The sequence below is a fragment of the Penicillium samsonianum genome (genome assembly GCF_028829775.1).
Source record: "Penicillium samsonianum strain IBT 33392 chromosome Unknown utg000001l_segment0_segment0, whole genome shotgun sequence".
Classification (NCBI taxonomy): Eukaryota; Fungi; Ascomycota; class Eurotiomycetes; order Eurotiales; family Aspergillaceae; genus Penicillium; species Penicillium samsonianum.
Genome location: NW_026643259.1, coordinates 3,889,431 through 3,913,434, shown reverse-complemented (window position 1 = coordinate 3,913,434; position 24,004 = coordinate 3,889,431). Strand labels below are relative to the sequence as shown.

Here is a 24,004-nt window from a genome sequence, read left to right as displayed (position 1 = left end):
TCAAGAATCGTCAGGATCGGTGCCTGATAGATGAGCGGCACGGATCCTGAAGAATAAGTGCTTTCAATTAAATTGCTAGCGGTCGATGTCGGATTTTTAGTGACAAGAAGCTGTTTTAGCTAGAAACCTGGAAAGCTATTGCCGATTACCCGGCGGGGCTGACTAGTAAGTAGGCACGGGCCGACTCCCGCCTCTCTATTAGGCTTCTCCAGACCCCAATTGGACCCGGACCTAACCCAACTTTCGGTTGGGTTTTGGGGCCAAGCCTTGGACCTAAGCTGGGTTTTGGGTTATACTAGATAACCCAACCCAACCCCTAGGTACCTAATTGGGTAACAAATATGATAAATATGCTAAGATCCTATTGCTATAATTTTCTATATTTCACTTTCAACTTTTGTCTCGAATTTCGACCTTATAGCTAGATTAATATAATATAATATTTTAATTTTATATATAAAACTATAATCCGCACTCCGATTTCTTAAAGAATAGATTATTTACAAATAATCCTAATAATGCTTAAATATATTATCCTCCCTATATTTCCGCTTCTTTCTCTGGTGTGATTTGGGGCTGCAATGCAGTTTACTCAGCTGCATGTTCCACAATAGCTACCAATTGCCCAGATATATATTGACGTTGATGTCATGAGGCAGCCGTGTGCGATGCACTTCGAGTCCTGCTGTACCTGTTCAAAGACCAACAGCATGCGTTGCGCCTCGGGCCGCTCCGGACTTAGATAAACAAGGAAATAACCTTGCAGGAGCTACGGGGAAGAGATCATCCATGTCGATCACCCCACTCCGCCTGCTTTGAAACTGCATGTCTTGGTAAACGCGTCAGACTGGTTTAAGAAAAGTCTGCTAGGAGCTATCGGAAGGGATTTTACGATTCACCGCTCGTATCTCTGCCTTCTTCGAAGTAATTCCTAAAACCGCGGAATTATATGCTGAGAATTCACTGAGAATCCCAGTGAATTCTCAGTAATTGACATGGAATTGGGGTTACTTCAACGCTGACCCTAATTCACTTCCCGACCTCGCCAAGAATCCTGACACCTCACGGATGCAAGATTAGCGCCGCCGATGTATCTTTGACATCACTTCCGCCTTTCTCTGCATGCAATGTGCATCATATTGCATCGCAGGAATAAATTTCAATTCGAGCTGCATTCAGACGTTGCCAACCGACGGAATCCGATGTCATTGTCATAATTTCTGTTCGCAATATACCGACAGCTCGCAAGAAATCCATTCCAACAATACATGTACTATACTTATCCATCTGTATTATTTCAACAATATGTACTTCAATTATTATAACAACCCCTGATAAGAGTTTATAGATTTACAGAGGGTTAGTCATTTATATAAAAGCATGGTCAGCCGCTTATACGGCCTGTATACTTGACGATATAGAATTTGGATAATCTGAATACCAACTTGGTTTAAGATGATGTTATAGATGCATTTAATTTAGTGACTTTGTTTTAGGACAGAAAGGCATTCTTATATCTTGGTCAAGGTTTTAAACCATTGCTAGCAGGGATCAGCATACATATAAGAATGAGCGTGAATGATGCAGCCATATCAAGCACGTTTGGGCCAACGTGCCAAGAGCCACGATTTGCTGACTAGGGAGGAAAACAAGGGGTACAGCGGTTACAGCTCCACCACCAGCTTCATGGCACTGACTCCCGCCTTGGACTTTTCCAATGCAGTTTGAATATGCTCTAAGCCCTTACCGACAACACACGGGGGTGGGAGGCACTGGAGCTTTCCAGACTGCAGCGCAGGCGTAACCCATTCCTCCCAGACAGGGGCTGCAACATCGTTAACAGCAAAGATCATACCGGCATTGACATTCGCGGGGAGATCGGTAGCAGGAGGAGGAGGGTGCACGCAAGCAAGGTGTCCTCCACCCAGCTGGCCAAGAATGGTGATGTCGTGAGCGTAAGTCTCGGGGGTAGCTATAGCATCAAAGATGCCAACGAACTCGCCACCATTCTTTCGAACTGCGTCGCTAACCTTGTCGGCAAGCGAAGTATCATTGCGATCAAATACTTGAGCTGCACCACACCGCTTGCTGAATTCGAAATTGTGTGTTCCAGCAATGGCGATGACGTGAATTCCAGCCGCTGTGGCAAGCTGGGTCGTCACCGAGCCAACGGAGGATGAGCCACCATATATAACGAGCGTCTTGCCAGAGGATGGCAAGTCTTGCAGCGAGGGGTACGGAAGGCCCAGTGCCGGTGTAGCTACACCCGGCATGGCGACGCCGGGCTCCTTGAGGGAAAGCGCACAGACAGCCGCCTCCAATACGAGCGGCAGCACAACACCATCCGTGAAAGATATTTCATCGGGGAGTATGGCGGCTTTGTTTGCAGGAACTACCGTGTACAGAGCGAATGCGCCATCCTGGGGGCGCCCACTCGTCAGATTGATAGTATGTCTGTTGAAGAGAGGTAAAAGTTAGGTCAGGATAATTTGATCTCGATATGCTGTCAAATAACATACCCAATTACACGATTTCCTTTCTTGAAGCGTTCGACATCCTTTCCCACTTCGTACACCTCACCGGCGATATCGCAGCCGAAGATGGCGGGCCATTGCTGCACGAAGACCCCGGCGTCCTGCATATGACAGTCGAGAGGGTTGATCGCAATCGCGGCGTTTTTGACGACGATTTCTCCTGGGCCAGCTGTGGGCAGCGGAGCATCTCCCACCTGTAGGGGAGAGCCAGCTTTGTTGAGCCATGCAGCTTGGTTCTTTGGGATGGACATCTTGATAGAAGAATGAGGGGAGCTGAATTTGTCTTAGACGAAAGGCGAAAAAGGTAAAATGATGCTTATGAAATGTTTGATAGCTGATACTAAGTAAAAAGCAAATTTGGGCAGGACCTGCCAACCTATAAGTACTTTCGCATATCTGAAGTGATTTCAAATTACCACTGTTATTTCAAAGCAGGTAAGTAGTAAATATTGCCAACGCAGTATAAAAAGGTGTCAGGGAGAACCGCATGTACTGTTCCCATTGAGAACCATATATGCCGTTCCGCCCTTAAATCCGACTTAATCCCGAATTATGTCGGTGAATTACCACTAGAGCCCGTTTGGGAAAGGATCCGGGGCCGAGTTTTGGTATTTATGCAGAACAGGCCAATAGACTGAATGGAGACAAGCTGTTTCGTGATAAAATATTACTACGTAGGAAACCTTACTGATTCACCAATAACAAATCATTCAACTCGATCAAGATCTCATAATGTTTTTGTTAATAGAATCCCGAGGATTTTGAATACGTAAACGGCAGCACATACACCTTTCGGCCCCGCGTTATCTTCCAGCGTCTACCCCAACCTCCACGCTGGAAGAAGGGATAACATTCAAAATGCGACTCGGTCCACGAGAATTACTCGAGTATAACGCGAAACACAAAGTGCTGATTTGCCGAGATTGCCACTACGCCATTCAGAAAAATGCGTTGGGGAGCCATTTGCTCCGTCACAAAATTTACCGAGAAGAAAGGCTTCGCTTATTATCCACCATTCATCAACTCGACATCGTTGAACCGGATGATGTGCCACTGCCTGGTCCAAGTACCCTGCCGGTTGATGCCCTACCCGCAGTGTCTGGGTATTCCTGCACCATGGCCGGGTGTGGGCATCTCTGTGCTAGCTCCAAACGCATGAGACGCCACTGGAGTGATGCCCACAATGCTAGTGCGCCGAATAATTTTGCCTCTCAAGCGCGCTCTGTGAAGCTTCAGACGTTCTTTCGCGGTACGAAACTCAAGTATTTCGAGGTCTCTGTGCCAAGTAGAGCCGCAGAGTCACAGGGCTTCGATGAAGGGAGTGGGCTTGACAGACAGGACTCTGTTGTGAATGAAATGTCGTCACTAGCACAGCCGATGTCACTTTCTGAGTCTTCTCCCGTGGTAGACCTAGAGACATTGACCTACTTCCATCATTTCATCATTGCAACGTGTCTAACACTTCCCAAAATCGAGGATTCTCCACCGTCACAATACTGGGGGACATACGTCATTTCGTTGGCTCTACAACAACGGTGGCTGATATGCGGATTGCTGGCCATTTCCGCGTACCATTCAGCCACGCTCGAGGGCGAGACAACAGCACAGCAAAAGCACTGTGAGTGGGCGACCAAGCTCCGTTCCGAATTCTTCCTCGGATTCAACGAGATAATGAACAATATTTCAGACACTGCGTCCACCGAGAATTTCCAGGAAACGAAAAACGCAGCAATCCAAGTAAGGAGCATCATGAGCTGTGCGCGGTGGACTTTGACTGGATTCACTGCGAATTATGAGACTGTCCTGGGTCCTGCCACAGTCCAGTCTTGGCTACAATCTTTACTATGCGAGGTTCAAGATTTTGCGTCTTCTCAACTGGGAGACTCTTCAGATATCGAGCAGAGCAAGGGCGATGAGATTCGAACATCTTTGAGTACGAATCGCCCACAAGATACCGCCACAACACCGACTGTGCTACTCAACCGTCTTCAGATGCTCCCTTATCGTATGGCCGAGATATTCGGAAAACCAGATCATGAGCAAGATGCCCCGGCTGTTATACACGGCATTGCAGCCTTGCTTCGATGCTGTAGCAGCATTTTTGAGTCCAATGGTTTACCAGCCAATGATTTATCAAGGCCGTGGCAAGGTATAAGCGCATGGTTAAACAAAACCACGGACCACTTCAATCATATGGTTTCACTTCAAAATCCAGCAGCGCTTATCCTGCTAGCCCACTGGGCGGCCATTCTGCTTAAGCGGGCTGAAGTTTATGAGTGCTGGTTCATACATGGGTTTTCAAGGGCGATTGTTTTGCTTATTCACGAACATCTTTCTACGGATGATGCAGGTCAAAATTTGGTTGAAGGCCTGCTGGAGTGAATGAGTCCATGCGGCTCTGTCAAGCCACTTATAGATCTCTGTCTGGATAAAGTATACCGGTCTTAGCGTACCTAGCGTACACAGGGGATTCACATGATCCAATCAACTATATCTATTTAGCGAAAATGCATAACCTTTTTATTCAGCACATAGATTGGCAATCACCACTGATATCTCAACTCTCAATCGAACGGATTCGCTTCAGTCTGCTAAGCTGCAGGTGGAAAAGCTGGATGGCTTTTTCTCTGTATGTTAACTAATCCTCTTTATCAGGTCGTCTAATGATAGTCAATTTCAATTTCATCACGAAAAGCCCCATAAAGATGACCACAAGTTGTCCTATAGAGAGCCATCCGAATATCATCGCCACGCCTTCCACGTGGCCCGAGACAGCGCCATAAGTAAGAATCTCGGGTCATTGTCGCCGTAGCACGGCTGTTGGTGTGCTGCCACAATATGGGGATAAGACAAATCCAAAGCTGGCACCCACAGCGAGTAAACAAGTCGACATTGAAAGTCGAGAAGCGAATGGCTTCACCTCCATCTCTGACCCGTCATCATTGACTTTCTCATGCCATCAAGAGATAGGCTGGACTGTGTACCCCTCTTCTTCTCAGCCCTCCCGTATAAATACGGGTGATGATACTAAAGTCGCGAGTAAAAACGTCGTTAAATTTGATTTGCGTGTAGTTTCTTTTCTTGCTTGTGCGCATTACGTTAGAAATCGCCGATGGTTGTGACCAAGAGAGTGACTTTTAGTGCCAAATGCTGCAGGTGTCTCGTACTTGTTGTGTCGACGTGGTAGCTACTCCTGTGGTAGGGCCGATGTTAAATGCTGTTCTTTGTGGAAAGTCTCGCGTGTTCGTACAGGCGCGCGCGCGTGTGTGTGTGAGAGTGGGTGTGGGTGGGTGTGGGTGTGGGTGTGGGTGTGGCTATCAGTCTTCGTATAACGCCAGGAGGTTCGAAAGTGTGGGAAACGACGGTAAGCTCGTCAGCTTCTGGTCGAAATGTGCGCGTAGTGGCACGTTGAAGTCGAAGTTGCGCATAACGTGATACTGTCGATTCGATAGCGAGGTCTCTTCCACCCGTGGTAACGAGGCCCGGTGGCCTGCTACCTCTGCTTCGCTTTTAATGTGAGTGTGCTCAAATAATGGAGTCGATAAGAACAAAGGGCTCAGAACCTCTAATAAAGGGTAGAAGGAAATAAAATCATGGATTAAGCCAAGTTAGCGAGAGAAAGGAAGAGAGACGAATCCTGGAGGAGCAGAAGCTCTATCAGCTTGAGGGAGAAATCTCAACAATTATTTATCCTGTACAAGTCTGAGAATATGAACAAAAGGTGCGATGGTTGGTCGTTGAATTGGGTGTAACATCAATCACTCAAGGCTTCAAAGTCCGCTTGGATTGACGAACATATCTGATCAACCAGTGACATTTCCTCCTCTACTGACACATCTAAAGCTCCAGCTTGCCAACTCACCGTGCACATCAAGCTACCCCCTTTGACACTGATGATGTTGAAAACAAGTGGCGCACTAGTAACATTGCCAGGCTGCGAGAACACCATCTTGACAACTTTGCACTTTTGATCTGCACCGTCACCCATGTTATCGAAGGCAAGCAAATTGCTCAGTTCGTACGAGGAGTCCCGCTGCTGGCCAATTTTACCCAACGTCCAATTCCTAATGCTGGGCACATATCTCAGTAGGCCGATTGCTTGGTCTTGCAGCCTTGCACCGCATGCAGCAAGGCTTTTCGTCATCGAACTCGCGGCTTCCCACATCTCCTCGGACAAAGCAGGCTCCGTCACATTCGGTACCCGGGGATGTACCTCATAATGGCCAGACACAAAAAGACCCCATGTGAGACCAGGAGTCCCGATAGACGCTCGCATATCAACAGGCGTCCCCGAGACAAAATTGGTTACATCAGGGCTAGGAATGGCCCTGCTTAGCGCCCGAACAATCATTTGGTGTACCGTTGCCGTGAGCTTGGTGTCATGGCTTCTTGAAGTTTGCAGGGCCTTTTGGACCAGCGGAGCCTCAATCTCGAGGAGTCTTACTCTGCTTTGGAGAGCGGCTGCCGGATTGAAGAACATGGGTGACCCAATCCAAGTACCGGCATCTAGTGTGCTGGCAGATGCGCGGAGCCCAAGAATGTTGGCCACAAACTTTGGCAAGTAAACTGCTATCAATGGCTCGAGGAGAAATTTCCAAGATATGGGAAGTCTTTCGGGTGTGTCGAAAGGTGCCGGAAGCGTTTGACTTGGCGGAGTGACTAAGAAAGAAGCTTTCTCCTCCATACCAGTAGTCTGGCGCCACGCATCAAGAAAGGTGCGATGGAATGCAACTCCAACCATGCCGTCCCCAAGAGCGTGGGAGAATGCAAATGCGATAAAGCATCGCGTCACTGTAGTGTCTTGCGGCGACACCAAAGGGAGGACCACGATTCGCCAAGGTGGGATATCAGCTGGCCATGGCCGGTCAAGTATGGCTGGTAGAATCTTTTGAATTGTTGCCGTCTCGCCATTGCTACGGGCTTCGTCTTCGTGAATTATAGACACATGATCATGCAGATCAATACTAGGAACCGCTTCGTATGCTGGCTTCTCAGTATGCTTGTCCTTGACGACCACGCTTAGGTATGGGTACTTCTCGATGCAATGTTTCAAAGGTGCAAGAAATGCCTGGGCGGAATTAACATCTATATTTTCACTCGCGATTTCATAAACTGCTGCTATGACGAGCGCGTTGTAGTAGCCAACATCTTCGCGACTAATTGTACGGCGTTCATTGGGACCTGGGTTCCAGTTAGCGCAGCCGACATAAGTCAATAAAAGAGACTTCACTAACTTGCAAGTCTCATGAACTTTGTGGGGTGCGACATTCTGCACAAGGTACTCCGTACAAAATAGAGAAACATCCATGGATCTGCTGTCAGGGGAATATGTCGGCATAACTATATTCCGAATATATATTAAATGATCTATTTTGGGATATCGACAGATAGCGGGAGGCGGAAAGACCTTGAAAACAAAACGGAAACATAGCGCTGCAAGATAGGTGATTTTATCTATGAACGATCTGCGAGGCGGTATGGGCCGACAAGTCTGGAGATTGCAAAATGATGTTCGTCAGATGAAGGTGATTTAAGACCTTGGCGCCTAAACCATACATTGAAGACTCTTTGGAGTTGATGGAATTGCCTATAAGTACTCTAACTATTTTGCCCAACTATACTAGACATTTGTCCCGCTTGCAAGAACTCCTTGCTGAATGGGTAATCTGAATAACCCACCGCTGACTCGAAGACATAAAAACTATCTCTCTTGTACGCATTGAGGTCCAGACCCTTCCTAATCCTAAATATGAGATCTGGATTGGAAATGAAGTGCCGGCCAAAGATGACCATGATGTCCTTGTCTGGATACTTCTCGTCCACCAACTTATGGGCCTCATGCGATGTATATCCACCAGCAATCAGAAAAGGTCCGTTCCATAGATCATATGCAAAATCCAGTGTGTCATGGCCACCGTAATCCTGGGAGCCGGAAATCCGCGACTCGACCAAATGAAGATATGCAATCTCCGCTTGTGTGGCTCTGCTAATTACATCCGTGAACTGCGGGATCGGATTCTGCATTCTCATACCCTGGTACGTACTCCAGGGGCTCAGCCGAAGCCCGACACGTTCAGGACCAATGGCATGAACAACAGCTTTGATCACCTCGTCCAGAAGACGAGATCTATTCTCCACATTCCCGCCGTAATCATCGTCACGCTTGTTGCTGACGTCTTGAATAAATTGGTCAAGCAAAAATCCATTCGCGCCATGAATCTCGACTCCGTCAAAGCCGGCCCGAATAGCGTTCTTCGAAGCGTCGACAAAATCCCGGATCGTCTGTTTAATCTCGTCGGTGGTCATGGCCTTGGGCATCACGGCACCTTCTTCCATGGGAATAGCACTGGGCGCGACAATATCAAAGCCTTCTTTCCGGGCTACGTCGATATCCGCGGCACGTCCCATGGCAAATAGTTGACAGAATATGGAACATCCCTTGCGATGAACTTCATCGGTGATGATCCTCCAGGCAGCGACTTGGTCCTCACGCCAAAGCCCTGGTGCGTGGGGGAATCCGCCGCAGGTTGCTGATATGAATGTTCCCTCGGCGATGATCAAGGTACCTGGCACTGCAGCCCGTTGGCTGTAGTATTCCTTCATGAGCAGTGTTGGTACTCGGTCTTCGGTTGCTCGGAAGCGAGTAAGTGGCGCCATTCCGATGCGATGTTTTACTTCCATGTCACCGATCTTGAGGGGCTTGAAAAGGCGTGATTGAGGCATTGTCGAGAATCTCTGAATGGCTGTTCTTCAGTGGGAGAGCTAAGAAATTTACCCATAGTTGAATCTTAAGGAAAACCAGGTATTTGTAGATGATTTTCAAGTAAAATCTTCTGGAGTCGTCGGATGAATTCAATAGAAGTTCTATACAAGTAGGGTAGAGAGATACTTCTCAAAAAGGAAAAAAGATACTTCCTATTAGGGAAAGGCTAACGAACTTGCCCATTTGCGGTTAGAGTTATCAATATTCGGCCAATCATCCATCTGTATTATGAAACTAGTGGGGCACAATATCCGGAGAGTTTCTGCTTTCGGCCCTGGAGGTAATCGACGCCACCTGGGCATAGTTGACTAATAACAGATACAAGAAGACATGATCATAAGCCCGTTTAACTGGATATGATTTGAAATCAATACTTCAGCACTTTGACTGCTCTAGCCTGATAGTTGAGCAAATGAAGCGCTTAACGAATTTATTTATTGAGCTAGTCTAGATCGGATAATCTTCCCAGAAGGCCTTAACCTGGGACAAAAATGCTTTGTCGGACCATATGAACTGTTTAAGAATCACAAGAAGTTCTGGCCATGATGTATACAGCCATCTGAATCTTCTGTGGTTCAAATTCAATAGTCGCACGTAGCCTTCCTGTATGGTCCCTGCCGGGGCAAAAGCACCCCCAATGTGCAAGAGCCAAACCAATAGATCAGGCGAATCATCCCACACTGGACTATCGCTCGCTGCTTGTAACTTGCTGAGCAATTGTAATGAAAGGTGAGACTAGCTGAAATTAGCATAACCCGATGGGTAACTAAGAAACAAATGCAATCGATGCGATTTACTTACGGGGATGGTTGAAGTCCGCCAGGTTTTGCAGCGAAGCATACTCGAGCATAGATATGCCGCTTGATGGCAACATTCCGATATAGGTGAGCAAATTGGCAAACTCACTAGCCTCGACTGGATAGACGCTTGGTGGTTATCGATATGTGCCATCGGCATTACGTCCTCTTTGCCGAGGATGGCTGAATCTCGGATACATTGCAATGCAAATACGTCCTTGAGGATCTCAACGAAATCCTGACCCAGGGAACAGGAGTGGCTTTGAAATCCAGGTGGAAGAATAAAGAAGTCCGCATGGGAAGGGTCTCTCCTCCACTGGAGCTCGGAAAAAGTTGTGTGGTCAACAACTCGGTTTGAGCCTGTCATGACCGAACCGTTTAAATCTGACCTGTCGGCCAATGTAAGGCTTAGATGTCATGAAATGCTCCAGGTTACTTACCAGAAGATCGCACGTTTGATATCGTCACTCAAATAGACGCCCTTTCTTTGGCATACGTCAAGAATGTGGTGTATTGCCCCCATGTGGAGCTGGACTTGATGCGGCATTCCAAGCCGGACCTTGATGATAAAAGTTTTAGCTCCTGATGGCAAGGCCTCTTCCAAAGATGGCTAGATTGAAAGAAAGCTTGAACAGACCTCTATACCGGCGAGTAGCAGAATCGCTCCTATTGTAGACTCCGTAGCAGCCCTATCTGGAGAACTTATTCTTTGACGGATAGAGCTCAGAGCCTCATTTTGGTATTCGAGACACTCCCTGCTGGTCATACTGGCTGTGACCGTAGATAAAAATGTGAGCACGACGGCGCTCAGAAGAGCGTTATCATCTAGTCCTTTTCGAAGGACGGAGCGGAAGTTTTGAAGCACAAGTTCATCAGCAACACTGAAGACCGGCTCCGTAGCTTTTTGAAACTTTTCTATATCCAAATTTTGCGTGAGCTGCTGTCGGACATGGGGTAATTTCCAGAATCTTACGTCGGTTTAGCAATGCCCGTAGTGTCGGCGACTCTGCAGCCAGCATTTGGAATGGATCGGAGGAGCCTGCAGCGAGGGAGCATGGTGGTATGATAAGAGCTTCAACTTGTTTCTCTTTGCCCATTGATCGGCTCTGATCCTTTGTTGGGCATAGAATATGGAAATTATGACCAGAACTTTGCTGAAGCTTTCTTTTCTTCCGCAGGCCGTGCGCTACAGCATGCGATCGGGCTAGGCGCTTCGCTGTGCGGTCATTTGAGCCTTTTATTGGAATGAAAAGGAATCGATCACCTAAAAAAACAAGGTTAATCATAATATACGGAGTCGTACTCGCCCCCTTGAAGCTCTGCCCTACCTAAATTGAGCTCATTGCGTGTAGTCATCGAAATGGAACACCTGGGCAGTATTTATAGATGAAATAAACTGTCGCCTTTGATCAAAATGCGTGTATATTCTTAATAAAAGAAAATATTTTCTGTGATATGCACATCCCTTTCATGAGCGTATGATGAGGTGGTTAAATGAGTATGTTGTCCAGCCTCCAGGGCTGGGTGGTTGGATTACAAATCAGATGCATTGCCCGCGGGCGGCCGCAAGGGCCCCCGAGGTCGGCAACCCGCATGAACATACCGGCGATAAGGTTTCTGGGTGAGATGCGGCCCGCTCGGCTAAGCAAAAAGACCCTACAGGGCTGACAACCTTGGAAATCGCGAAACTCAAAGGCAGATTCGCATATACACAGTATAGCAACAGATACCTTTCCCAGCAAGGATGCTGCAGCTGACAGGGGAGCAACCTTCTAGGCCAACTTAAGAAAGTACCAATGTGGCCAACACAATGACAGACACGATATGATATGCATTGATCTCAATCACCATTCACCAAAACATGTGATGTACATAACTCCATTACCACGCTGTCATACCACCATCGACCCGAATATCTGCAGCGGTGATATAGGAACTCTCATCTGAAGCAAGAAAGCTAGCCACAGCCGCGATCTCCTCTGGCTGACCCATGCGGCCAATCATGATCTTCTGCATCACATCTGAAGTCCACTCCGGGTTTTCAAGCAAAGGTGCAGTTTGCAGAGTCTGGATAAGGCCTGGTGAGATTGAATTGGCCCGGATGCCATGAGCACGTCCTTCCATGGCCAACTGGCGTGTCATAGAAATAACACCAGCTTTCGCAGCTGTGTGAGCGATACCAGGCACTGGACGAATCGCAATCCAGCCGTTGGCAGATCCAACGTTGATGATGGATGCACCAGACTCCTTTAGGTGTGACCATGCGACACGAGTCAACAGGTAGACGAGGTTTAGCTCCTGGTCAATTGTTTTGTACCAGTCGTCATCCTTGCCGTCGTCGAGCCAGCTCATGTGGGCCATTCCCGCATTATTGTACAACACATCAATGCGTCCATGGGTTTTGATGGCTAGGTTGACAAGTTGTTCGCAGTTCTCACGTTTTGCGAGATCGCATGGGGATATGGATATCATTTCACCACCTAGCTCTCGTACGGCTTTGATGGTTGTTGCGTCGGTCACGGTGTTGATGTCACAGCCGACGATTTTGGCGCCTTCCTGGGCAAACTTGAGGGCTGCTGCTCGTCCCATACTGCCGCCTGTGCCGGTAATAAGGCATATCTTGCTTAACAGACGCGGTGCCATAACAGTTACTTTGGGTTGGTATCTGTTGAAAAACGAAATTTGAAAAGTGTGATGAAAATCTTTCTAAGAAGGAGGGAGGCCACGGAAGGCAGGGTAAAGGGGGGTAACTGGCTAGCAAGGATCTGGTAGGACTCAAAGAACTGGTCGGCTAGTATCTATTTGAATGTTTGCTTTTTCGAGGAATCCAATCAAGAAAGCGCTTGAATCTATATTCTGTTGGTTTCTCCACACTAACTAAGCGCCGCGCCAGTTACCGAACCAGAAACTGAGTAGGTGCATATTGTGGCTGCACGATACACGATCGAGGGTGCCGATTGCGTCCACGGACAGATGGACGATCGGATTCGATAGCGTCTCGCTTTGGAATTATCTGCCATCGCCTTGTAACCGATACTACCAGGCTTCTCCTGGTAAAATTAGCTGCTAATCGACCGATAGAAGGCAAAATAAATTAGCACTTACCCCTGGATGACCACAGATATCAACGGATTCCCCTCGAGTAAAACCTGCTTCCCAGATCACGACGCTACGCTGATTCGGGGTGCTGAGATGCAGATTGATTTGCCGGTGTTCGCCAGAGATTTGGGACCCATTCAGCACGGATGTCGGAAACTTCGAATCCCCTTTAGGCTTCTCAATATTAGCCAGTATTACCATCGCTTGTATCGTTTACTAAATTCTTCCGACCCCAGGACAAATTGAACAAATGAAGCTCTGGGGTCTGAAGCAAAGGTGTACCCCACTGAATCTCAGCGTCCCACCGCCGCGCTCCTTCGTCATTCGCTCGATTGGCAATGATATAATGGCTACAAACGCCTTTGGATTCGGCGCCAGCGAGTGTGCTCTTGGTGCTCTAAGTCGTCTGTGAGAGATAAGCATCTTGCCCGCCACGTTATAGCACATACCCGGAACAGCCATTCATGTGTACTTTGTGTATAATTGCCTCCAGCCGCCAGTAGATTGTTTGATGTCAAATCTCAAGCAGTGCGATACTAATAAAGTATTAGCGACTCTTTATTACGATATCCAAGACGTCATCCATCATCCAGAATTTTTTCAGCGTTAGGCAATATAATGAGTGATGCGTCACGTCAGAAGAATACATAATCTTCCCCCGCAAATATCGTCGTTTGGTCATGAATTCAGTGTTTGAGGCCACAAATCCCCCACCTGTCCAGATCAACTCGCGTCAATCGGAGTCTGGTACCTGGGTGCGACAAACATTGGATCGGCACTCCTTGCTTCTTCCGATCCACACGATCAGCTCCAACGTGGAAGAGCTGATCCAGGGGAGACCTTGGGAGGGGACCGCACTAAATTTGGTGGTCTTTACCTCCAACTCCAGGCTCTCAGTCTCACGTGCGAAGACTAGAAACCTCCCCTCATTCCAGTCAGAATGAATCATGCGCCTTCGAAAACTCGAATATGCGAATACCAGCTTAGTTTGCAGAGGATGCATACATGTAGTTTCGACCTGAGCGCTCTTAATTCCAATATTCTGATGTCAACTTCCAATTGGCTCACTCCTAGCCACGGCTTACATTACCCGATCGAGCCGTTCAGTGCTATACAGCCTCTTTTCGGTAAGCCCACCCACGCCAAGAACTGATGCAAAAAGTTGGTATCCGCACATAAAATCACCACAAACCGGCCAAACAACACCGGAGGTGGGCCTGGAGCACACATAGGTAGGTGGAGCATACCGAGCCAGCCTGGCCGTGAAGCTCCTGCCGGAAATACCATATTTTTCTCTTCTTCTAACAGAGTTCCTGGTAGATTTGCTCCTTCCAAGGGTGTCTCCTAGGGTTACAGTTACATCCATAGAGCTAGTAGATGTAGTCTTGTCGGGCTGGTGGATACTAGAATTGCTACCGAATTATCATCTTCCTTCTCCCCCGTTTCTTCTATCCAACTATTATAATGGCAACCACATATCATAGCCTTAAGAAGTCTTCCTTTGTTGGGAACACGGCTCTCTGGCGTTGCCTGCCTGTCTTTCTGTCTGCTTGCTTGCTCTCTGGTGGTTTTATTCGGTTGTATAGATAGATAGTTCTTTCTCTCCTTCCATACATATGATATGTATGTAGTCACTGATTCGTAAATTTTCTTCCGGTGCCTGGGCGGTTTTGCCGTCATCCTTGTTGTTTTAAATAGCTAACAGCGTCAAATGTGGTCTCTTCTTGCCGTTATAAAAAAAGTATATTCTTTACGGCACCTACACCCCGCGAAACTGTAATTCCCTGATAGCAGGAAAAATGCAAAAACATAATGGGACGAGCCGGGATTGAACCAGCGACCTTGCGAACTTCAGTCGCACGCTCTCCCAACTGAGCTATCGTCCCATTTAAGATGACGATTCATGCACAATCAGACATCATAAGTCTAATTCTAATATCGCGGTCCATAGCAACCGTGACTTTACTTTAGTCTTAGGTATTGGGTTCATGGGTTATCCATGGATGGATTCCAAGGTTGCCAGTGGGGATTAGTCATCCACCTCCAGGGTGCCGGGGCCCCCGGGGCCGCCCACCTGGGCGCACTTGGTTCCAAGCTTGTTCTCACCATTAAGGCAATGTTACGTATATCTCTAACAATATATAAAAATGCAAGTATTGCTTAGCTTGACGTGCTGCGTGTAGGGCCTCTACATCCTATATATAATAGGTACTCTGTAGAGCAGTAAGTAATACATACATATTGGGAATACCGCATCCATACTATGTCAGAACCTGAGTACTCCCTCCGTACTAAGATTATCAATGCCTTCCAAGGTTACCTTACCTAGGTAGAGATAACGCATAAGACGAATGCGCCTTACAGGTAATCCCAAATATCGCCAAATACTTGGTAAGGGTCTTTTTCTTAACCTTGGATCTTTGCGCAATTGTTGAACTAAGGTCAAGAGAAAGGCGGGAATTAAATTCGGCCAACAGTCCTAGATGGTCGCTGTGCACTGCGATGCCGCAATTGTCTACATACTTAACTAACTTAACTATATTTAAGTTGGTAGTCCGTAGACGAAGTAGGCAAAAAAAAATACAAAAACTAATGGGACGAGCCGGGATCGAACCAGCGACCTTGCGAACTTCAGTCGCACGCTCTCCCAACTGAGCTATCGTCCCATTTGGGATGAAGATCAAATCCTATATTGACTTTATCAAGAGAAGCATCAAAAGCTAGTTGGTCGCTTTCACCCTTCAGTGTTTTAAACGGCATCTACGAATGCAATAGGTAACCATGCAAGACCTCGGAGTGCACTAGTGCCTATTAGAGGTGCAGCGTAAATAGTATTTGAATTGATGACCTAACATGTCAACCATACCTAGGTAGTCCACGGGTGCGGGTAGTCTTTTGAGTGAACGTTTAACTTCCCGATTAAATCTAGTTATATTGTAACCAATGCGGCCAGTTGCCAGGTCCTTATGTACTCTACCCTTTATAATAACCTTGGAATTAAACTGGCGGGGAGGTTGTAATGTTCAGTAAAAAGAAACAGACGCAACTACAAAAATGTGACCATGGACATTGTATTATTTTTTATACCTACATACGTATTCTCACCACTTCCTATGCTGAAGCCTTACTATTTGTAAGTGCACGCTATTCTCACTAGCCTACAAACACTATCATTTATGACTTATTGATTATTAGTGTGTTTTACCTACCTATGTAGCTTCAGAAATGCCAGTGGATAATGAAAGTATATATATTTCTACGTTGCTTGCTTTTGATTCCGAAAAGATATTTCAAAAATGGATAGAAAACATTTAATATCGTTATTATTCAAATACTTATTATCTTATTTAACAACATAGACAGGCACAAATAGTAAATATGCCTACGATGATAGGAATGCCGTTACGAGGTATCCGGCAAGCTTGCCCAGTGAAAACCCGTAGAGATAATATTCGCAGTTAAAAAAGTATTACACAAGGTTTCAGATGCTCAGGAAACCTCAGCGGAATCGGATAAGGAGGTCATAGTTCCCTTTGGTTTAATTATTGGGTTTCTTGACACTCTAACCTTAGGTTCGCATTTCACCCCAAGTAAATCTTCCTCAACCACAACAGCATTTGAAGATTAGGGCTATCCATGGATGTACTATCATAATGAACATGACATCATCCCAAATGGGACGATAGCTCAGTTGGGAGAGCGTGCGACTGAAGTTCGCAAGGTCGCTGGTTCGATCCCGGCTCATCCCATTATGTTTTTGCATTTTTGATTTTGTAAATCAACCGGCCTGTTTTATAAAATCGCAAATAAGCCTGGATTTGACGAGAGAAGATTTATGCGGGTGGTCAAGAGCAACGGAGGTGGTACATACCTTAGTTTGGCCTTGGAAACACCTTACGTCTGTTTGGTAGCGCAAGAAGTCACCATGCAAGAGAGGCGTGGAAATCGGTGGTTGTCTTGTGGAAGGAAATCGACGTGTTGACTGTATTGATGGATAGCTTGCTGTGTATGACGCCTGCTACCTTGGGCGCGCCATGCGACAGTGAGATGTTGGATAGCGTGCTGTGCGAGACAGCTTTGGTGAAGTAGTTGATTATTCATCCATCTCATCTTCTTCAATCCAGGCTTTTCACCCTGTCGGAAGACTCTCACACGTTCGGGACATATGAAATGAAAACGAAACGGCACTGGCAGGCAGCTTTAACATTAACGAATATATATAGGTCAGGCCAAAGAGCCAGTTGTATGCCCATTGACTGTGGGAGTATAGAATGAAAACCTTGGCTTTTAGTCATGCTCGGAGAAGATGTTGACTTGTACTCTTGTGTACATCCCGTACGATGCCGAGTATTTACCCTGATCAATCCTAAGAGAAAAGTGTCAAATGTCAAAATTACTAGTCTAGCAACTTAGCTTCCTCGTCTCCCACCAACCCAAGCATTTTGACGTATCTGTAGACCTCTCCTAATAAAAAGCAAACTAGATGTGAATCCATGCCTTGTAAAACCCGCCCATTTCTAAACCCTAATCATGTAACTCTTTAAATCTTGCCCAGGTAGAACACAAGATGTCAATCGGAACTGCAAATTGAATCGCGGGATTAAAAGAACCACGCTAAGGCGAATTGCCATCGGCAAGACGCGCACCCTCATCTGCCGCTTGTGACGTTCGCCTAGTCCCCCACTATGGGGCCGTTCATGTTGTTACTACCAGCATATACCTCGATATACATATCCTGGATCTAAATCTGAGTATGTATGGGGCCCCGCGTGGTGTCCCGCCGAGAAGCGTGGGATGTGGGGCTGTGCGGGACTGCAGGGAGAGGGCTTTGTGTGACATCGAATATCATTGAATAAAGTAACGGATTATTTGATATCGAGCCTGAGTCCAGAGGGTGTTTCACTATCACGAGTAGGGTAATATCGAAATCACCAACATGGTAGGTATGCTTTGTCGGTAAATGAGTACATCACTGATCAATCCAATCCCCTAGGCAATCCAAGCAAACTGCGGCGCCTCTATCGAAGACGTTGTTGCCATCGGCCCTGAGTCGGAGAGTATAGTGGCATGGCGTGAAAGATGTGGAATCAGGACAGATTCTCAAATTCGTCTTGTTAAACTGGCGCATATGCGATACCAGCACCCCGACCTGGATGAAATTACTGTGTTTCTTCAGGGTATGTGTTTGGAATTGGCTTTCAAGATAATTATATAGAATCTTTGGCTAATCTAATTTATACTTAGATTTTGGTATGACAATCGCAAAGCAGACCGATGACGAAGTTTGGTATCGCGGTTATGGAGTAGACCCCTACGTCTACTATGCTAGGAAGGGGCCGAAGCAGTTCCTTGGTGGCGCATTTGAAGTTGAATCTTACCAGGATCTCCAGAGGTAACTTTACAAATATTTGTTCATGATGTCCCTTAATAATTGTTCTAGGGCAACTGAACTACCGACAGCCGGAAAGATCGAAGAGCTCACAGATGCCCCTGGGGGAGGCTATATGGTGACACTGACAGACCCGGAAGGCTTTCAGATGAATTTATTCTTTGGACAGACTCAAGCCATTCCTGGACCATATCCGAAGATTCTCGAGATCAACTATGAGACCGAGAAGCCAAGAGTTCGCCGGTTCCAGCGGTTTCAGCCAGGGCCTGCTGCAGTCCACAAAGTGAGTCCATATATGGCCCCCATTCATATACTCACTACTCTAGGAGCAAAAGCTCACCCCGAATAGCTTGGTCACTACGGTGTTTGCACCACAAACTTCGAAGCACTCGTCGAATTTTATACTAAGAACTTCAATATCGCCCCAACAGACTTCCTCTACATCGAAAGAGAAGGAAACAAGAAGAATGTGGCTCTATTTGCCCGCATCGACCGAGGCGAGAAGCATGTTGACCACCATACCTTCTTCATGAGCTCCAATCCGACAAGCCACGTCCACCACTGCTCATTTGAAGTCCATGACTTCAACACACAGAAACTAGGCCACCAATGGCTTGCTAAAAAAGGGTACAAGTCAGTGTGGGGTGTTGGTCGGCATATTCTCGGATCGCAGATTTTCGACTACTGGTGGGATACGACGGGAAATATGATTGAGCACTATGCGGATGGGGATTTGGTAAATGATCAGACACCCATCGGGTATGGACCGGCGGGCGATGAGTTTCTCGCTGTGTGGGGACCAGAAGTTCCTTCTTGGTTTTTGCAGTGATATGCTAGAAGAATATTGGTTTTGCATATAAATCTTAGTTCTGGAGTATATTCCATGTAAACATCAAGAAAAAAGATAAACTATTTAGTGGTGACGCCTTTAGGACCGGCTATCCACGGATAAACTTCTTTATTGTGATTCTCTGTCCCCGAGCTACTCGTATTGGCGATATCAGCTATGGACAAACTGTGTATCAGATCGACAAAACAATCTTAGCCCCACTGACACCGGCCCTCAGCTTATCCAGTGCTGCATTCAAACCGTCCAGACCGCCACCTTCAATCTGGAGAGGCGGACTGGGAACGACTGAACGGGAATTAAGACCGTCTTTCAGCCATCCATGGAAGCACTGGTACATGTGCTTACTCCTCTCGGCCGGATCCATCGATGGGAAATTGAACGTAATCTCCGTGTTCTCGAGCGTTGGATGATCCGGGGGCAAAATTGGCGAATGGGCAACCTTAGCGACTGCATCGCCCTTTGTTTCTTTAAGAACGTCGAGTGTTAGCTGCAGACCTCCGTCAACGACGCAGTGTGCATTGTGTAGATTGACGCCATCCTTCTTCACAGCTTCAACAATCTGTGAGACGACACCACTCGCTTTATAGTCAAAAACTGCGTGCGCTCCGAGCTTCTTGAGGTAATCATGGTGTTTAGGACTGGCGGTGGCATAGACGGTAAAGCCGAGCGACTTGGCTGATTGAATGGCCAAAGTGCCTACGCTACTAGCTCCGCCCCAAATTAGGACCGCCTGCTTATCCTGTTGGGTGTACTTGGTGTCGAGCGAGATGCCGATTGTGGTCCAGGCAGTTAAGCCGGTTAAGACGGCTAAGGGGAAGACAGCACCCTCCTCAAACGAGAGGGCCTCTGGGAGCGCAATAACGCCTTCAGACTGGGCCAAGGCATATTGCTGGAAGGAACCGTGGTCTGGCGAACCATTCTGGTAGAAGGATGAGGCAAATGCAATGACTCGGCTTCCTGGCGCAGGAACTGTGGAGACATTGGAGCCCACCTTTACGACGATACCAGAGGTGTCGGACCCAAGAACAGATGGATAGATAGGCACAGGAGGCATGCCGAAGTCACGCTGGTAATAGTCGACGGGGTTCAAGGCGACAGCCTTGACTTCGATGAGAACCTCATTTGGACCGGGCTCGGGCGTGGCTCGCTCCTCAACAGACAAGGGTCCGCCCTTTTGTGGGAGGATTGCGGCGTGGTGCGTTCCAGCCATGGTGGGTAGATGCCTGGCGGATTGCTGTAGACGTTCTTTCGTTAAAGAGACGGGTGAACTTGAGTAGCCGGAGCATGCAGAATGTAGCGAAAGTGGAGGGTCTACATATGGTTTGTATCTATGTAAGTAATTGCTTATCATGCACATGAATATGCGGACTTTGCTTTAAAGCCGATACCTCACCTAAGCCTGATTTGTTGCGCTCTCCAGACCAAGATTGTCGTTGCTCCGGCGTTAAGGATAGGCACTTCGACCTTAAATCCGAAGGCTGCTGTCATTGGCGTTGACGCTTTAGGCATCGAGCTCTGCCTATGGGACATTCAGGTGGAGAAATCGGCCGTGCTGAAGGCAGAGGGCCCATGGCGCCGATAGGATGTAAGAAAACTACTTCATACAAGTGCCACTGAACAATTCAGGAATTGGGGGGGTTGTCAGGTTGTCAGGTGAGTTTTGCTTACTAGTAGCTCCTAGTGGCTACTAGTAGAAGGTCTCTTGGGCCGAAAGTCCTATCGGAAATGTCCTTCATACATACCATACCCGGCCCTCTTCGAGGCGGCGAGGCCGGTGGTTTTGTGTTCATCGCAACATGCAGATTGTGATGTAAAAAATAGCGATAGCATGACACTATTAATTAAGGCGGCTAGTTGTAGGCATCTGAGAAGGATTAATTGGCTGCTTGAGAAGTTGCCTGCTGGGGCCAAATCAGCCAACGCTAACTGAGTCCGAGGCGCAGCATAGATGCCCAATGAAAAGAGCGACTTGAGTCGCCCTCATGCATAACAAAATCATGCGCCACGAAACCCGCTGTATTACCTCCTCTCTCCTCTTTCTTTCAGCAGCTCACCTGTGCGGTCGCAGGGACAAGATGACTGAAGTGATCGGGATCGTCTCAGGGGCGATCACCTTTGCAACCGTCGTTGCGCAGATCTCCAAGTCGATTATCCAAATCAAAGACTGCTGGAGCCAGATCCGCGACGCGCCCGAGGAATTGCAAGAGCTCATCGCTGAGCTAGAAATTTATGATCTTATCTTGAGGGGAATCGAACAGAATCTTTCATCGTGCCCACTGGCGAATACCATAGAAATGAGTGAACATTCATTTCAGAGTCTAGAGGTCTGCAAGAAGGCAGCAGAGAACCTTCAGATCATTTCAAAGGATCTTGCCAAAGACCTCCGTTTATCTAGTCGCTTTAGGCGATCCTACTCTTCGTTTAAAATAGTGCTTCAAAAAAGGAAAGTGGAGAAGTACAAGGCCAGGCTCAGCAATTCGATTAGATTGCTTTCTCTTTCGCAGCAATGCTACTCAATGTATGTTTGGCTAAATTTCTCACTACAAGCTCTATAGCTAATATTTCTACAGAGCTTTAATGCAGATACAACCAGTTATGGTCCCTCAGATTCAAGTTGATGACAACACAAGTGACAGTAAGGCTCAGTCGCAGCTATTATCCTGCTTATAATATCTAACTATTATCAAGAAAATAAACAAGAGCCTGGATCACTTTCTAGTGTAGTGCACATATCGTCGCAAAGAGGCATATATTCATGGCGGCTTGGTCTGCCAATCTGGGTCACCTCGAAGGTCTTTGAAATTCAAGGGAAAAGAGCATACGGCGGTTGGCAATGGGTATTTCGCACGTATGATATTCCTCCACGGGGTGACCCGGCCTTTGAATTTGCCAAAGATGGAGACCTTGATGGTCTACGTCAGGTGTTCTCATCTGGGAAGGTCTCCCTTTTTGTAAGGGATGATTTAGGAATGACTTTACTATCTGTAAGTGGCTTACCATCCTATCCCTTCACAGAAGGTTTCTAAAGTATAGTAGTGGGCTTGCTACAATAACAGTTTCGAAGTAGCGGAGTTTCTACTGAACCAGGGGGCTGATCCAAATGCACTGGATGATTCAAATATGAAGCCTATTTCTACAATAGGGCGAATTAGGATTAACCCTCCCATGAAGTCACAACCTATCTTCCCACTTCTACGGCTGCTCTGTCAGTTTGAAGATGAATCACAGGAGGATCCCCGGGATGTCTTTATGAGAAGTTTTCACAGGTTCAGAGGCACAGCAGAGGAATTTGCTTTCTTCCAGCGAGCCTGCTGCCCGTTATTTTTCACCTTGTCCGATGAGCAGCGCATTCGATTTGCCATTAACGAACTGGGTCCTTCCTTATCCCGTAATTTTTGGAATGGGCCCTTCATCATTAGGGCCATTCTCAATGGGGTCTCTTTTACAACTTCCAAATTTGAAGTTATCTCTTTTACACTTTCTAACTTTGAAGTTCCAGGCACTGGCTCTTTTGTCGGCAGAACTCACATGCTCACTTTGCCTCATGGTGTTGCATATTGTATGGGCTGCACTAAAATTGGCTCAAATTGGCCTTATAATGCCATCAAGGACAGGGCTATGCAGCACACAGTTTATGAGGAATGGCATATCATGTTTCGAGAAATGCTGGACAATGGTCTTCACATACACCAAACAATGAACGGGCTGACTCTATTGCACGCTTTCTTAGATGGTTGTTTCCAGCTTTCTAAACCGCTTGAAGGCTCGCTTATGAAAAAGTGCAATGAAGCCCTTGGAGCGCTATTGCGGGATCTTCAAAGTGCTGGTGTCAACCTAAAAGAGTTCGGTGAGAGGGAAGAGTTGATACTGAAAGACCAAGGGGGGTGTATCGATTTTCGAATTTTCGGTAGATCGAGGCTCTTTGTTATTCGATTGATTGGATTCTCACACGGCCCAACACCGGAGGACTGGTGCTTATGGATTAGTGAGCCCTCTGATGAATTTGTGGGAGACTTTTGGGCAATGATTGATCGACGGATGGAGATGCCGGGTGGATGGTCGGAAGATGTACCCTTGTTTCTTTGATGTTACTGCTGTCTTGTGAATTCATATCATTTTAGATTGCTCCACAAGACTACACAGGATTTATAGCTGAATCAAACCAAATCTATACATATAGGGACATTGAATTTTCCGATGTATAGAGACTGCGTGTGCGTGGTACAGGAAACAGTCACTAATGTGCTAGTGGACTGACCAAAACTGAGACATATTGGAAGGGAGTTACGGAGTGAAGTAAGGGTCGCATTTTGAAGCATTTTGAGCTTACTAGAGGGCTCAAACGAAGGTAAGAAGGGGAAACCAGGCACCGTCTCGCGGGCTAGGACGGTATCGGACCACTACAGTTGACCTTATTCGGGTCTAGTTTTTGTTGACTTGGTTTAGATATAAAGCACGGTCAAGCATTTTTTGTGTCACATTTCTTCAGATACTGAAATTGGAAGAGCACGTTGGTAGTCAAGCAGAGGTTATGGCCGATTGAGTGCACTGCAAAGCAGAGGCGGCTACCTC

At 47.0% G+C, this 24,004-nt stretch overlaps 11 protein-coding genes across 11 annotated transcripts; 3 read left to right on the top strand and 8 right to left on the bottom strand.

Annotated features, from left to right (window-relative positions):
• Positions 1-1,664: 1,664 nt before the first annotated feature.
• N7471_001492 (zinc-binding alcohol dehydrogenase family protein) lies at positions 1,665-2,785 on the bottom strand (the record flags this gene model as incomplete). Its single annotated transcript, XM_057274213.1, has 2 exons — positions 1,665-2,454; positions 2,520-2,785. 2 exons carry the CDS (start codon positions 2,783-2,785, stop codon positions 1,665-1,667), a joined length of 1,056 nt encoding a protein of 351 aa, XP_057142392.1.
• A 607-nt stretch (positions 2,786-3,392) lies between these two features.
• N7471_001491 (uncharacterized protein) lies at positions 3,393-4,916 on the top strand (the record flags this gene model as incomplete). Its single annotated transcript, XM_057274212.1, has 1 exon — positions 3,393-4,916. One exon carries the CDS (start codon positions 3,393-3,395, stop codon positions 4,914-4,916), a length of 1,524 nt encoding a protein of 507 aa, XP_057142391.1.
• A 1,372-nt stretch (positions 4,917-6,288) lies between these two features.
• On the bottom strand, positions 6,289-7,802 carry N7471_001490 (uncharacterized protein; the record flags this gene model as incomplete). The annotated part of the gene is made up of 2 exons (XM_057274211.1): positions 6,289-7,715; positions 7,769-7,802. The coding sequence occupies 2 exons, from the start codon at positions 7,800-7,802 to the stop codon at positions 6,289-6,291; spliced, it is 1,461 nt and encodes a 486-aa protein (XP_057142390.1).
• A 330-nt stretch (positions 7,803-8,132) lies between these two features.
• Positions 8,133-9,257, bottom strand: N7471_001489 (alkene reductase; the record flags this gene model as incomplete). Its single annotated transcript, XM_057274210.1, has 1 exon — positions 8,133-9,257. The coding sequence occupies one exon, from the start codon at positions 9,255-9,257 to the stop codon at positions 8,133-8,135; it is 1,125 nt and encodes a 374-aa protein (XP_057142389.1).
• Positions 9,258-9,744: 487 nt separating this feature from the next.
• N7471_001488 (uncharacterized protein) lies at positions 9,745-11,450 on the bottom strand (the record flags this gene model as incomplete). The annotated part of the gene is made up of 6 exons (XM_057274209.1): positions 9,745-10,032; positions 10,099-10,483; positions 10,535-10,653; positions 10,732-11,009; positions 11,068-11,358; positions 11,423-11,450. The coding sequence occupies 6 exons, from the start codon at positions 11,448-11,450 to the stop codon at positions 9,745-9,747; spliced, it is 1,389 nt and encodes a 462-aa protein (XP_057142388.1).
• A 525-nt stretch (positions 11,451-11,975) lies between these two features.
• Positions 11,976-12,737, bottom strand: N7471_001487 (SDR family NAD(P)-dependent oxidoreductase; the record flags this gene model as incomplete). The annotated part of the gene is made up of 1 exon (XM_057274208.1): positions 11,976-12,737. One exon carries the CDS (start codon positions 12,735-12,737, stop codon positions 11,976-11,978), a length of 762 nt encoding a protein of 253 aa, XP_057142387.1.
• Positions 12,738-12,967: 230 nt separating this feature from the next.
• N7471_001486 (uncharacterized protein) lies at positions 12,968-13,394 on the bottom strand (the record flags this gene model as incomplete). Its single annotated transcript, XM_057274207.1, has 2 exons — positions 12,968-13,144; positions 13,200-13,394. The coding sequence occupies 2 exons, from the start codon at positions 13,392-13,394 to the stop codon at positions 12,968-12,970; spliced, it is 372 nt and encodes a 123-aa protein (XP_057142386.1).
• A 1,529-nt stretch (positions 13,395-14,923) lies between these two features.
• Positions 14,924-15,953, bottom strand: N7471_001485 (uncharacterized protein; the record flags this gene model as incomplete). The annotated part of the gene is given in 3 exon segments (XM_057274206.1): positions 14,924-15,069; positions 15,784-15,880; positions 15,891-15,953. 3 exon segments carry the CDS (start codon positions 15,951-15,953, stop codon positions 14,924-14,926), a joined length of 306 nt encoding a protein of 101 aa, XP_057142385.1.
• A 2,176-nt stretch (positions 15,954-18,129) lies between these two features.
• On the top strand, positions 18,130-19,411 carry N7471_001484 (trihydroxytoluene oxygenase; the record flags this gene model as incomplete). The annotated part of the gene is made up of 5 exons (XM_057274205.1): positions 18,130-18,132; positions 18,187-18,370; positions 18,438-18,585; positions 18,634-18,865; positions 18,932-19,411. The coding sequence occupies 5 exons, from the start codon at positions 18,130-18,132 to the stop codon at positions 19,409-19,411; spliced, it is 1,047 nt and encodes a 348-aa protein (XP_057142384.1).
• A 193-nt stretch (positions 19,412-19,604) lies between these two features.
• Positions 19,605-20,642, bottom strand: N7471_001483 (zinc-binding alcohol dehydrogenase family protein; the record flags this gene model as incomplete). Its single annotated transcript, XM_057274204.1, has 1 exon — positions 19,605-20,642. One exon carries the CDS (start codon positions 20,640-20,642, stop codon positions 19,605-19,607), a length of 1,038 nt encoding a protein of 345 aa, XP_057142383.1.
• Positions 20,643-21,448: 806 nt separating this feature from the next.
• On the top strand, positions 21,449-23,524 carry N7471_001482 (uncharacterized protein). Its single transcript, XM_057274203.1, has 4 exons — positions 21,449-21,950; positions 22,003-22,067; positions 22,121-22,416; positions 22,469-23,524. The coding sequence occupies exons 1-4, from the start codon at positions 21,508-21,510 to the stop codon at positions 23,516-23,518; spliced, it is 1,854 nt and encodes a 617-aa protein (XP_057142382.1). The 5' UTR covers positions 21,449-21,507; the 3' UTR covers positions 23,519-23,524.
• The last annotated feature ends 480 nt before the right edge of the window (positions 23,525-24,004 follow it).